The sequence below is a fragment of the Carassius carassius genome, chromosome 25, assembly GCF_963082965.1.
Source record: "Carassius carassius chromosome 25, fCarCar2.1, whole genome shotgun sequence".
NCBI lineage: Eukaryota > Metazoa > Chordata > Actinopteri > Cypriniformes > Cyprinidae > Carassius > Carassius carassius.
The window spans coordinates 22,886,234-22,899,562 of NC_081779.1; the positions used below are offsets into that span (position 1 = coordinate 22,886,234).

Consider the following 13,329-nt stretch of genomic DNA (forward strand, 5'->3'; position numbering starts at 1 on the left):
TGCAGTTCCAGGTTATTGAACATGACTAGTTTTGTTCTACTGTTATATTCACTTACCAGTTCTAGGGAGTCTAGAGATTCACCCCCTTTATTTACTGTAACCTAGAAAAGCTCTCCCTCCACTGTGTATTTCCAAAGTCCCCCAGAACATGTCTCAAAACTATAAGCAACTGTCTTACATCCTCGGACTGATCTTCAATTTACCAGTCATCTCATTGAGACACAAGTCAATGCCAAGGAGTCTGTGGCCCTTTTTGAGTAGTGTTACAAAATGAGACATTTGTTCAATGTGCAATATGCCTGACGTCAAACAAAACCTGCCCATCCAGGGAGCCTGAGCCCAGGTTAACCGCAAATGCTTGACGTCTAAAAAGAAACGGATCAAAGCATTGTTCCCTCCTCATTTTGACCAGCATCTGTATCCTAATGGTGTAAGTTGGGGTTTGTTTGTTTTCTGGGAATGCCTTGGTCTAATGAATAGCTTTGAAATAATAAGTAGGGCTTTCAAATGACGTGTATGTGTGAGTAGGGCATTTAAAAAGTATGTTTGAATTTATATCGGATCTCTACATGTAATGTGTTCTTTTGAGGATATGACGCTTTGTGAAAGGTGAACATGAGTCCCAATTGCCCACCTTTTCTGACACTATTAGGATGTTTATTTTATCTAGGATCGTGTGTATATGTTAATCCAAATGAAGTGCAGTGGAAAAATGTTAAAATCGATATATATATATATAATTTTCTACCTACTAAGGAAAACAACTAAAATGGATTTATTTGACTTCTCTTAAAGATGTTTTACCAAGCATGGTTTAGTCCTCAGAAACAGCTCTGTTGGTCTGTTCATTAGAAGCTGTTCTCCCATCGGCTTCCAGTGCTGTTTATCACCCCTCTTAAACCTAAACCATTGATGTGGTCACATTATATGTACCAATATTGAGTAAAAATGAATAGAAATGTGTATTCCTTGAAATACTCAGAGATTGTATTATACTTCTAACTATACCAAGGTACCTGAGGTTATTATTGAAACCTTGATATACACACATGTATGTATATTGGTATGCATCTGAGTTTGTCCGCCCCAACTTACATTCCCACACAGGTGTTGCTATTTTTAAGTTCAAGGGAGCAATGTACAAGCAGAGAAGTGTCTTATTATAATAAAAAAATATACAGAGAAAAAGTTAAATAAAAAATCTTTTGTTTTAATGGAAGATCTGTGGTTTGACTTCATTTCACTATCACTGTGTCATTAAGATAATAATAATACAATTTTCTGCATACAATCCATGTCCATCATCATTTCATTGATTTGTTTTAGCTACACACATTTACACCTATATTAAAGTCAACACACTTTACAACAATTACTGCTATGACCATTGCTAAATACATCGTTTTAGATTGACCCACATACGCGTCCCAGAAGGGAAACGCAGCCATGCGTTGTAGAATTCATATTATTTTTGCATATCTTAAATCCTAAATGTCATTTTTTTTGGTATGATTCGATGACCCCAATAATTTATTGCGTGAACATATTATATGAATAACTGGTTCCACTCATGTTCCACTATCCTAAACTAAGCGAAAACTCTACCTGAAAGGGGGGGCGGGGGACCATCTACTGATAAAGACTACAATTCCAACAAGCTCCGCAGAGAGCGGAAGTGACCTGCCTTGTGGTCACGTGCTGTATGTAGAGCGCACGCCTCCAATCAGCGTACAGTTGTGTCGCTGCGGTTAACATCGACCCCCGGGAGATCCTTGAGGTAACACGACAACGCTTTCATCGCTACGATGTCAAATAATATATAGTACTTTCGATATGTGCGAAGGTTTGGGTTACTTCTGTGAACTCGTTGTTATCTGCATGTGTTAGGACTCTCTCCAGTCGACATATTTCAGAGACAGTCGGTAAATTTGCTGCGGCCTAACGTTACGTATAAGCGTTAGCTAGCAGCGGCATTCTAAACTCATCTTTTATTAGCTTAACTACAACACGGGCATCTCTCAAGATACAAACGAGCTCACACATGTATGCAGTTGTCCATAAGTGTTTAATTAGCTCTGTTATAAGGTGAGCTGTCGGTTGTTAGCGTGCGTCAGGCTAATCAATTGTTTACGTTACGCGAAAACAGTAAGACGCGAAACAATTTTAATAAACGTAACGTTACTTAACCGTTATCTGAAACATATTTGCGCAGCAATGTGATTATTATTATTTTTGTTCTTTGTTACCTGTTTTGGAGCAGAGATGGTTGTAGTCTTTGTATAATTTCATGTTGCTCTCCTCTTTTCTAGTTTCCCAACATGAGTAGCTCAGAGGAAGTGTCGTGGATTTCTTGGTTTTGTGGTCTACGGGGGAACGAGTTCTTCTGTGAGGTCTGTAATCGTTTCTGATCATCTCATATTTTGTGTAACTGTACAAGGGTGGCCTGGGAGTGTTACAGTGTATGTTTAACCAATTAGAAATGAGTTTTAGGGTTGAGATGTGTACCACCCTCCTGAGATGACAGCAGAACTTGTAGGACTGTGTGTAAATATATAAAGACAAAACACACCACCTTTACCACTATCACTTTCATTTATAACTGGGAAACATGAGAATATTATATTTAAGTTTTAGGGTCACTGATTTATAGGCCATAATCTTTTCTATATAGAAAGCTGTCTCTGAATCACTTGACGTTTTGCTAGAATCAATGCAGGAGTCATGATCCAACTGTTGGTATTGTAATCATTGTAGAGAACAGTAGATTGATGTGCTGTTTTCTGCATTAATGTTGGTATATGGTACATCTCTTTTTGGTCCATACAGGTAGATGAAGACTACATTCAGGACAAGTTCAATCTTACAGGACTCAATGAGCAAGTACCGCATTACAGACAAGCCCTGGACATGATCCTGGATCTGGAACCTGGTCGGTGATCTTTTTTTTTTTTTATTATTATAACACAAGCATTAAAGGGCTTGATGCAGCATTTAATGAATTTTTTTTTTTTTGCATGTTATATATATATATAATATATATAAAAAAAATTTTTTTAATTTATTAATTATTATTTTTTTAATGTTTGGACCTTGTCATGTTTAATCAGAATGCCTTAAAATGCCAGTCTTCTTTCTGGTGACGTATGCAGGCTTTCTCCAATCATTGAGCACACTTAAACCCCATCAATCTGCTTCTGCTATGGAGTAAAACAGCCACATCTCAAAATCCAATCAACAACTGGTGCATAAAACCAAGTCTCACCCTTCAGATCTGTTGCTACTTGTGTTTCATTGTGACTTGGAGGTTCTGCACATTAGACTGTGCATGCAACCAGTTTTAGTTTTATTACTAGTTCTGGGCAAGATCTTTTAGACCAAACTCATGAATCTCCCTCCCAGGGTGCAGCCAAATGCCATCTCCTTATTGTATGCACGTATGCCATTATCTTCCTAAAGCTAAATGATTCCTAAAAATAAATTTTGCATGAATTAAACGTGATGCAAATAAAGTCGTCCCCTTTATTTATATAGACTAGCGCTTTATACATTACAGGTTGTCAAAGCAGCTTTACAGTGTTAAACAGGAAAAATGTTGGCTGATAATGCAAGTGGACAATAGAAAACAGTCAGCTGATTCAGTAACGTCATCGTCCAGCTCAGTTCAGTTCTCTTCCTATAGTGTCTGTGCAGTCAAGTCAACAATGTTGCCAGAAAGCATAAATGCGTTTGCTTTTAAGTGCAACACCTTAAAAACATACCTGCATTTCCCTGTTTTAAAGTCAATGTGAAATCAAAATAGGAAGACAATGGCTATTTTTGTTTCGTTTCAACTGTGAACAGTGTGATTTCCTAGCTGTGTAATGGTGTTCTTGTATGTGTGTATGTCAGATGAGGAGCTGGAGGACAACCCTAACCAGAGTGACCTGATCGAGCAGGCTGCTGAGATGCTGTATGGACTGATCCATGCACGCTACATCCTCACTAACCGTGGCATTGCCCAGATGGTACGTTTTCTCCGGGTCATCTATTTATTGACCGTTATTATTAATCTTTCAGCTTCATATGTATGATGTTGTGCTTGTTTTCTCTTCCAGCTGGAGAAGTACCAGCAGGGAGATTTTGGCTATTGTCCTCGTGTTTACTGTGAGAATCAGCCAATGCTGCCTATTGGTGGGTGTCCCATTTATTAGACTTCAAATAAATAATGTTTGCCATTGTAATCTTTCATCAAAAATGAGAAATTCTCTGGTATCATTTGATAATCGCTTCTTATGACTGAATTTGATGATCTCATAAACTGATGGCGTGTTGACTGTGACCATGTTAACATGCACACAGCAAAAATCTAGCTGTTACAATTGGTTTATGCTTAACCTATTTATGACCTTGCTTGATAAAGGAAAACGTGTATAAATGACCATGTGCACTGTCAGCTAAAGCATAACCAGGAAAAGAATGTGCATGCAAATGCACGCAGTGTAAAAAAGATGCACAACCTAAATGAATAATTCACCCCAAAATGAAAATGCTGTCATCATGTACTTACCCTCAGGTCTTTCCTAACTTGTATGATTTTCTTTCTTCTGCTGAACACAAACAGACATTTTGAAGAATGTGGGTAACCAAACAGTTGCTGATCCCCATTGACTTCCATTGTATTTTTTTTTTCTTGCTCATACTATGGAAGTCAGTGGGGACCAGCAAATGTTTATTTACTAAGTAGAGGAAAAACAATTCTTAAAAGTCTGGAACAACATGAAGGTGAGTACTTGACCGTTTTGGGGTGAACTATCCCTTTAATAAAAATGGGAATTACAAAGTGTAAAAATGCTTCATATTTATTAAATAACAACTGCTACTTATAATCCAGTCATTTCCCAGTGGATAAAATCTTTAGTCACCATACTTTTTTTCTTTAAAATTCTCATGGATATCTCAAGTTTCTTAACTGGTTACACATTCGGTTTCATTTTGACTTTAAATGAGATGAAGAGCTCTAAATAATGTTGGTAGAGCAGGTCTGTGTGCAGCCGAGGGATCACATGAGCTCAGTGTGAGTTTTAGTAAGTCTAGTGTCTGTTTTTTTTTTCTCTAGGGCTCTCTGACATTCCTGGCGAGGCCATGGTGAAGCTCTACTGCCCGAAGTGTATGGATGTGTACACACCCAAGTCATCCAGGCACCATCACACTGATGGAGCCTATTTTGGCACTGGCTTCCCCCACATGCTCTTCATGGTGCATCCTGAGTACCGGCCAAAGAGGCCTGCCAACCAATTTGTGCCCAGGTTTGTCCTTTTATATGGTGTTCACCTGCGGCTCTGTATAAATGGATTTTCTCACATCTGTAAAATCGTCCAGTTTCTCAGTACTGTCATTCTCCTCTTCCAGGCTCTATGGTTTCAAGATTCACCCAATGGCTTACCAGCTACAGCTGCAGGCAGCCTCCAGCTTCAAGAGTCCCGTCAAAGCGATCCGCTAAGAACATGGGCAGGGCAGGGCGGGGCGGGTTGTGTGTCGTGTGTCCATCGGCATTGCCTCACTCTTCTCCAACAATTTTAGATTCGACTAAGACTAAAGTTTAAATACGGAAAGAGTGAGACTATAAAACACTCTGTGGAGAAACAAAAACCTTACCTCTGAAACACTGTACAGAAAACGGGATGTTCCTTGTGAAAACAGTTTCAATCTAACCTCCACATAGAAAATGAAGTTATAATTAAAGATAGATACCTGTAGGATGGCTCTGCTCACTCTCTGGTCCTGTTTGTTTTAGTTCCCTAAGCTTAAGTAACGTTCACATACAAGAGCGTCATGAATTGACATCCTTATCAGTTCATAACTTGATGTATGGTTGAATATTAAAGTGTGGTTGATCGATCGTTTAAAGCTCAGAGATATCGTCATCCAATTCCCTCCTTTGTACAACCAGATATTTGGCTTTCCTTAAAAAGCCTGTTGCATGAAAAAGGCAGTATATTTTGGATTTGTTTTAAGCTCAGAGTAAGATGGGATCGTCTACGACTTTTTTGTTGACAGACTGCCAAGCTTTCAGTGCATGTATTAGAAAAGACCAGAAATGGGAAGATCAGGAAACTGTCTCTGTCTCAAGTAGACCAGTGTTTTGTTTCAATCATCAGTCCTGCACTCTTTGTCAGAATTACACTAACCTGCTCAGTTTCTCTGGTGTCAAGATTACTTCAGAGAGATCTTACTAGGTTTACCACAGACCCACAATTAGGATGTTTTTTTGTTAGGTATGGGCCCAGGTTTTTCTTCTCATTTAAAGTATTTCTTCTGGTAGAGAGGCGCAAGAATCGAATATATAAATCAGTTTGAATGCATTGGAAGGTTTTTTTTTCTTTTTTTTAAATCTGTTGAGTGTTGTTTTTTTCCTTTACAGCTGTTGAGGAACCAGGGTTCAGAATTAATAAATGTTTTTTCTTAAGTTGTGTGAGAGTCCTACATGTCTCTGAGGTGTGTGTACTATAGAAAAATATAAAGCAAGCATTTTCTGCTCATCAGTGAGTAGTACTTACTGAACAGAGAGCTTCATTTAAATGTCAAACAAAATCAACAAAAAAAAATCAATGAAGCTCATGCAACAAAGAACAAAGTGATTAAACAACAAAAATGGCTTTTCAGCATAAGCGGCTATCTTCACTTTTCTATCACATGGACAATATAAACATTAGATTATTTTACTGATTGTTGCCAATGTATTTGATGTGATCTGTATGGCTCAACTGACACACCATCCCACTGGATTCTTCACTCTTCCTGAACAGTGTTCCCCAACAAACACCAATTTTCCCTTTAATGTTTACAGCTCCTCTTTGACTACATTTAGAACAAGAGGTTTGGATGCCTCGAGCTTCAGGAAGTTGAGGAAATCCTTCACTTCACGGGCTCCCTGACAGAAAACAACCAAAATTCAAAGACTGAATATATAAAATTACAAATATATAGTTGGAACATGACAGATGATATAGCAAGCATGGTCATCGTGGAAATCAACAATACCTCGTATCGTTTTGGCTCATCTTTCCTGCCAGCAGCTGCAAAGTAGATCGTAGGAAATCTACAAAAGAATAACGAAAAGGTAATAATTGCTAGCTACAATGAATATAATACATTTGATAAGTGATGATAAGATGTGAATACATACCCTTGCACATCATAGCCCTGTGGGACGTCATTGGCAGTTGCATCCATCTTGGCGATTTCAATATTGGGATCACTGTATAACTGAGACGACAGAAATCAGAAAAACAGAATGAGAAGTGATTCAGACAGAGATAAACACACACTGATGTCTTGTAAACTCACCCGTTCTCCAAGCTCTTTATATTTGGGCTCCAGTTCTTTACAGTGGCCACACCACGGAGCATAAAACTCAATAAGCACGTCTTTCTCTGGGTTATTGACGATCTCTTCAAATGTATCTGCCACAACCACCTGACCGCAGACATCGACTTGTGTTAATGCTTGATACCAGACTGTTAATGAAGACATGAAATGAAACAATCGAGCACATTAAACACACGTGTCTCACTAACCTTGACGGCTGCATTGTTTTTGGCCGGCACAGGCTCTGATTTGACGTAACGTTTCAGTCGCCCAGCAAAATAGTCTTCTAGAAAATTCTCTAAAGACTTGCCATCTCGTCTGAGGAGGGACCATATTTACAATTAAAACCAGACATGATTAAAGCATTTAATGTCTTGATGTACATCATGGGACACAGCTATTACTATATTCAAACAATATAATGATAATCTTACTTATGTGTTGAACACTACTGTTCAAAAGTTTGGGGTCAGTATGATTTTGTAAAATATTTTTGAAGAAAGTTTCTATACTTAGCAAGCCTGAATTTATTGGATCAAAAATACAGTGAAAACAGCAATATTGTGAAATATGACTACAATTTATAATAACTTTTCTCTACATGTCCTAATTAGTTAACTAATATAATTATTTATAATATCAAATCATGTTTAATCTCTTCCTTCAAATTCTGAAAACAGGATCCTCACATAATGAAGTGTTTGTACTCACGTGAACTCCTCTCGCATGGTGTATTTGTTTCCTGTTCTTGTCCTGATGGTGACAAACGGCAGCTCAGTAGCATCCAACGCCCCCAGACCGAACTCATCCTCCAGCTCCTCCAGAAAGTCATTACGGTTTGCCACAGAATACAGCAGGGCCTGAGAACTGAACTTAGATGCCACCTTCAACACTCTAAATGCAATTGGGACAGAGGTAAGTACTAAATGACTTTAAAATAAGTGAGCAAATATATTTATTATAAAGGACTCACCTGTTTCTCCAGTAGTTGGAGCCTTTGGGATTGCGAAGATAATCTAAGTCATAGTAGGCCGTCAGTAAATCCCTCTTCCTCAATGAATCCTTATTCTCTTTGGTCAGGTGAGGACAGAGTCCAAAACTACAGAGCAAAAGCAATGATCTCAGCATGTGCTGTGTGTGATACGAGAATGTGTGTTGTGTCAGTGTGGGCTCACGTGTTGTCTCTGATGAAGTGGCGCAGGTCTGTGATGGACAGGGGTCCTGTGTGGTGAACCACACTCTCCTCAAATTTACTGCTCAGTCTGGGGGGTCGGAACAGAAGCACGGACCTGCAGGGAAAGGGTTTACAAATTTTTGGTTCTCAACTGGTTTTGCTCCAGGAATTCAATTTTAATCTGGACATCAAGTGGCCACCAGACAAAGTACCAAAATTGTTTATGGTACCAAAGTGAACAAAAATGCCGGCCTCTGCTCACTCAAGCTGGCCTCCGCTCACTCAAGGCCTCAGCCCTCTACTCACTCAAGCCGGCCTCTACTCAAGCCGGCCTACGCTCGCTCAAGCTGGCCTACGCTCGCTCAAGCCGGCCTACACTCACTCAAGGCCTCAGCCCTCTGGTCACTCTAGGCCTCCACTCACTCAAGTCGGCCTCCGCTCACTCGAAGCCTCCGGCCTCTGCTCACTCGAAGCCTCCGGCCTCTGCTCACTCGAAGCCTCAGGCCTCTGCTCACTCGAAGCCTCAGGCCTCCGCTCACTCGAAGCCTCAGGCCTCCGCTCACTCGAAGCCTCAGGCCTCCGCTCACTCGACGCCTCCGGCCTCCGCTCACTCGAAGCCTCCGGCCTCCGCTCACTCGAAGCCTCCGGCCTCCGCTCACTCGAAGCCTCCGGCCTCCGCTCACTCGAAGCCTGCCACCTCCGCTCACTCGAAGCCTGCCGCCTCCGCTCACTCGAAGCCTCCCGCCTCCGCTCACTCTAAGCCTCCGGCCTCCGCTCACTCGAAGCCTGCCGCCTCCGCTCACTCTAAGCCTCCCGCCTCCGCTCACTCTAAGCCTCCCGCCTCCGCTCACTCTTAGCCTCCCGCCTCCGCTCACTCTAAGCCTCCCGCCTCCGCTCACTCTAAGCCTCCGCTCACACAAGCTGGCCTCCTCTCACTCAAGGCCTCAGCCCTCTGCTCACTGTTAACCTCCGCTCACTCAAGCTGGCCTCCTCTAACTCAAGGCCTCAGCTCTCCATACACTCTAAGCCTCCACTCACTCAAGGCCTCAGCCCTCTGCTCACTCTAGGCCTTCGTGCTCACTAAGTCTCCCGCCTCCGCTCACTTTAAGCCTCCCAACTCCGCTCACTTTAAGCCTCCGCTCACTCAAACTGGCCTCCGCTCACTCTAAGCCTCCGCTCACTCGAAGCCTCCGCTCACTCAAGGTGGTCTCTGGTCACTCTAAGCCTCTGCTCACTCAAGCTGGCGTCCGCTCACTCTAAGCCTCTGCTCACTCAAGGCTTCAGCTCTCCATACACTCTAAGCCTCCGCTCACTCAAGGCCTCAGCCCTCTGCTCACTCTAGGCCTCCGGCCTCCATGTTCACTTAGCCTCCCGCCTCCGCTCACTCTAAGCCTCCGCTCACTTTAAGCCTCCCAACTCCGCTCACTGTAAGCCTCCGCTCACTCGAAGCTTCCACTCACTCAAGGTGGTCTCTGGTCACTCTAAGCCTCCGCTCACTCAAGCTGGCCTCCGCTCACCCGAAGCCTCTGCTCACTCAAGGTGGTCTCTGGTCACTCTAAGCCTCCGCTCACTCAAGCTGGCCTCCGCTCACTCTAAGCCTCCACTCACTCAAGGCCTCTGCTCTCCGTACACTCTAAGCCTCCGCTCACTCAAGGCCTCTGCTCTCCGTACACTCTAAGCCTCCGCTCACTCAAGGCCTCAGCCCTCTGCTCACTATAGGCCTCCGTATTCACTTAGCCTCCCGCCTCCGCTCACTCTAAGCCTCCGCTCACTTTAAGCCTCCCAACTCCGCTCACTCTAAGCCTCCGCTCACTCAAGCTGGCCTCCGCTCAATCGAAGCCTACGTTCACTCAAGGTGGTCTCTGGTCACTCTAAGCCTCTGCTCATTCTAAGCCTCCGCTCACTCAAGCTGGCCTCCGCTCACTCAAGGCCACGGTGTGTTTTATATTTATTTCCCATCGCTCCGGCCAGACAAGGGATCACAATATGTTAAGGGGCAAAACATTTCTGTCACATGCTTGAGGTATTCAGCCAATTACAATGCACTGGATAGCTGGCCAATCAGAGCACACCTCACTTTTCAGACCGATGAGTGTCTAAAAAAAATCAACGCATTTCAGAAGGTTTATCATAGAGGAGAAACAATAGTGTACAGTATGTGGAAAATAATTTTTTTTTTTTTTTATACCTTACCATAAACACATTTCATTACACCAAATAATGTTCTTTTTAGCAGTATCATATGACATCTTTAATGCACACTAAGAATGTTTTTAAGTTTTCTCTTATGCTCATAAAAGGTTGAATTCCCTCCCCTTGCTTACTCGAATTTGACCTCATATTTCTTTCCGAGCTCTAGGTCTGTGGTGTGGGCAAAACGGAAACTCTCCCTCATTAAACTGGCTCCTTTGAGAAACTCAGAGAGTTGAGAACTGTCAGTTCCTGAGAAGAATCCTGAGATATGGACAGCGGAAAGGAAATACAAGACATTAGTAATAAAATACATGCACTATCTATCTATATTCTATCCAACCATCTTTACTGCATTTATTATCTTTTACTGCATATTCATTAATCTTCATTAGATATTTTCAATCTACAGAATGAATAACAAACAAGGTTTAGAGACAACTAGAGCACTTACCAACTATGCTGGCATCAAAGTTGTTGATGAAGTTCTCCAGGTCATGCTCACTATGCAGAGGCACAGAATCAGGCCCAGCCTGTTTCTTCATATAGTTCACGATTCCATCTGTTTGGAAAATGATATACCCACAATGACATCACCAGCAAATCAGTTATTGTATTTATGGCATACATCATTAAAAATGGCACAGAAACATACCAGCTGAGCGTGGGCCATCATATAATGATGATTCCTGTCCGTTCCTAAATATTTTGAGTGTTGGGTATCCAGTGACCCCATAGCGCTTACAGGTCTCTGTATTAGCAGTACAGTCCACCTGAACAAAGACTGTCACATATCAATCTCAACTGAATCCCCTATTAACATTACTATAACACGTGGGGTTTCTTAATATTGAACTCGGAGTTTTCATTAAAGGAATATTGCAGGTTCAAAACCATCAACAATCAAATTACCACAGGAAATTATTCAGACTCTGTTTGCAAAAGCTACAACTGCACTTATAGTAAAGCACTTAATACAGAAATCTACACAGAGCAGGGTTATTATAGTAAACTAAAACAATTTTGAAACAAAGTAAACTTTTACTTAAAATTAAAAGAAAAAGGGAAATAAAAACATTTAAAACATGAATAAAAACTATATCTCAATAATAATATTAAAGTAACACTGATAGAAGGTTAAAAAGCCGAAATGTGAAGCTTGCATTTTTCTTTGGTTTTGTGCGGGGTCACATACATGAGTCTCAAGTCACTGGGGTATATTTTTAGCAATAGCAAAAAAAAAAATCATTGTGTGGGTCCAACGTTTTTATTTTTCTTGTATGCCAAAAAGCATTATTATATTAAGTAAAGATCATGTTCCATGAAGATATTTTGTAAATGTCCTACCGTAAATATATCAAAACTTAATTTTTGATTAGTTATATGCACTGCTAAGACCTTTTTAGACAACTTCAAAGGTGATTTTCTCAGTATTTTTATCTTGAATCCTCAGAAAGATGAACTTGTGCAATTAGCTGTTGCTTTTTCTGGTATCTTTGCACATTCCGCATAAAAGTTACCACTCTATATGGTCATGATTGATGACAGATGTGGAAAGACTCAAATAATTTGCATACATAACTAAATAAGGTAAAAAAATAATAATTCACAGTATTTGTGACTATATTGAATGTCTATAAAATAGTGAGTGCATGAACAATACTTCTACAGCATTTATTGATCTTAGTTAAAGTTAATTTCAATGCAGTGTGAATTAACATGAACAAAAAATAAATAACCATTTTCATTAACTAACATTATCAAAGATGAATACTGTAATGTATTGTTCATTGTTAATGAATACATTAACTAATGTTAACAAATGACACCTTATTGTTAAGTGTTATTATACCTATTTATCCTAATGCAATGCCTTGCCCCATTGACTTATTGCAAGAGCATCCATGCAAACTATTGTGATCACAAGATTGACATTACTGTATGTGTTAACTTTTAGCATTTCACACCGTCAATATAGCTTCAATTGCAGTCTACTGTAAATTACTCACCTTGGCTAAAGTTACTGTTCCCTTTAGTCGTGTAGCTGCAGTTTCAAACTCAGGAGCAAGTTTCTTACAATCACCACACCTGAGAAGAAAACAGAGCAGCAAAACAATCAAGAACTCCAGGAATGTTGGAATAAACGACGGCGACGATGAATAACGCTTAACTTTTGATATAGCAATGAATAAAAAGATTTTTACTAATCCCAGCTCTCATGTTTTTCTTAAAACCTTACAATACTTTATACAAATGAACAAAGGTTGTCATGAAGACCGTGTTTGCGTCGCACAGTCAGCTGTATATTGAGGTACCATGGACAGCTCCCTCCATCAAACACACCAGCACTGCACTGAGCGCAAACGCTTGTAGACATTGTCTTTATTATTTTACACCAAACTGTTTTTAACTACATATCTGTATGTGCAAATGAATCATTATTCTCTCACCATGGGGCATAAAACGTCACCAGCAGGGTCTCGTGCTCGGGCGCGATGTACTCGAAATCTGCGTCTTTGAGCTCGAGCACATCATTGAGTCCACGCGCTGCCGAGCTCAACACACACAGAGCTGACACACATAAAACCCCGCGCAACATAAAGTTATCCATCAGAAAA

At 40.8% G+C, this 13,329-nt stretch overlaps 2 protein-coding genes across 2 annotated transcripts; one reads left to right on the top strand and one right to left on the bottom strand.

Moving 5' to 3' along the window:
- The first annotated feature begins 1,638 nt into the window (after window positions 1–1,638).
- On the top strand, window positions 1,639–5,878 carry LOC132104438 (casein kinase II subunit beta). Its single transcript, XM_059509915.1, has 7 exons — window positions 1,639–1,777; window positions 2,310–2,390; window positions 2,827–2,929; window positions 3,889–4,004; window positions 4,095–4,170; window positions 5,096–5,285; window positions 5,389–5,878. The coding sequence occupies exons 2-7, from the start codon at window positions 2,319–2,321 to the stop codon at window positions 5,477–5,479; spliced, it is 648 nt and encodes a 215-aa protein (XP_059365898.1). The 5' UTR covers window positions 1,639–1,777; window positions 2,310–2,318; the 3' UTR covers window positions 5,480–5,878.
- An 821-nt stretch (window positions 5,879–6,699) lies between these two features.
- On the bottom strand, window positions 6,700–13,322 carry LOC132104437 (protein disulfide-isomerase A3-like). Its single transcript, XM_059509914.1, has 13 exons — window positions 13,162–13,322; window positions 12,721–12,799; window positions 11,367–11,484; window positions 11,166–11,273; window positions 10,846–10,975; window positions 8,523–8,636; window positions 8,321–8,446; window positions 8,059–8,241; window positions 7,557–7,665; window positions 7,327–7,455; window positions 7,166–7,245; window positions 7,021–7,078; window positions 6,700–6,910 (listed from the first exon to the last, which is right to left on the bottom strand). Exons 1-13 carry the CDS (start codon window positions 13,320–13,322, stop codon window positions 6,821–6,823), a joined length of 1,485 nt encoding a protein of 494 aa, XP_059365897.1. The 3' UTR covers window positions 6,700–6,820.
- Between the last annotated feature and the right edge of the window lie 7 nt (window positions 13,323–13,329).

Bases quoted from the DNA above. Each gene is read 5' to 3' on its own strand.
- LOC132104438 (XM_059509915.1), top strand. From the start codon at position 2,319: ATGAGTAGCTCAGAGGAAGTGTCGTGGATTTCTTGGTTTTGTGGTCTA. The intron at 2,391-2,826 runs GTCTGTAATCGT...TGGTCCATACAG, and splicing joins GGAACGAGTTCTTCTGTGAG to GTAGATGAAGACTACATTCA. The intron at 2,930-3,888 runs GTCGGTGATCTT...TGTGTATGTCAG, and splicing joins GATCCTGGATCTGGAACCTG to ATGAGGAGCTGGAGGACAAC.
- LOC132104437 (XM_059509914.1), bottom strand. From the start codon at position 13,322: ATGGATAACTTTATGTTGCGCGGGGTTTTATGTGTGTCAGCTCTGTGT. The intron at 8,637-10,845 runs GTAAGCAAGGGG...CTTTCCCTGCAG, and splicing joins AAATATGAGGTCAAATTCGA to GTCCGTGCTTCTGTTCCGAC. The intron at 8,242-8,320 runs GTGAGTCCTTTA...AATTGCATTTAG, and splicing joins TCCAACTACTGGAGAAACAG to AGTGTTGAAGGTGGCATCTA.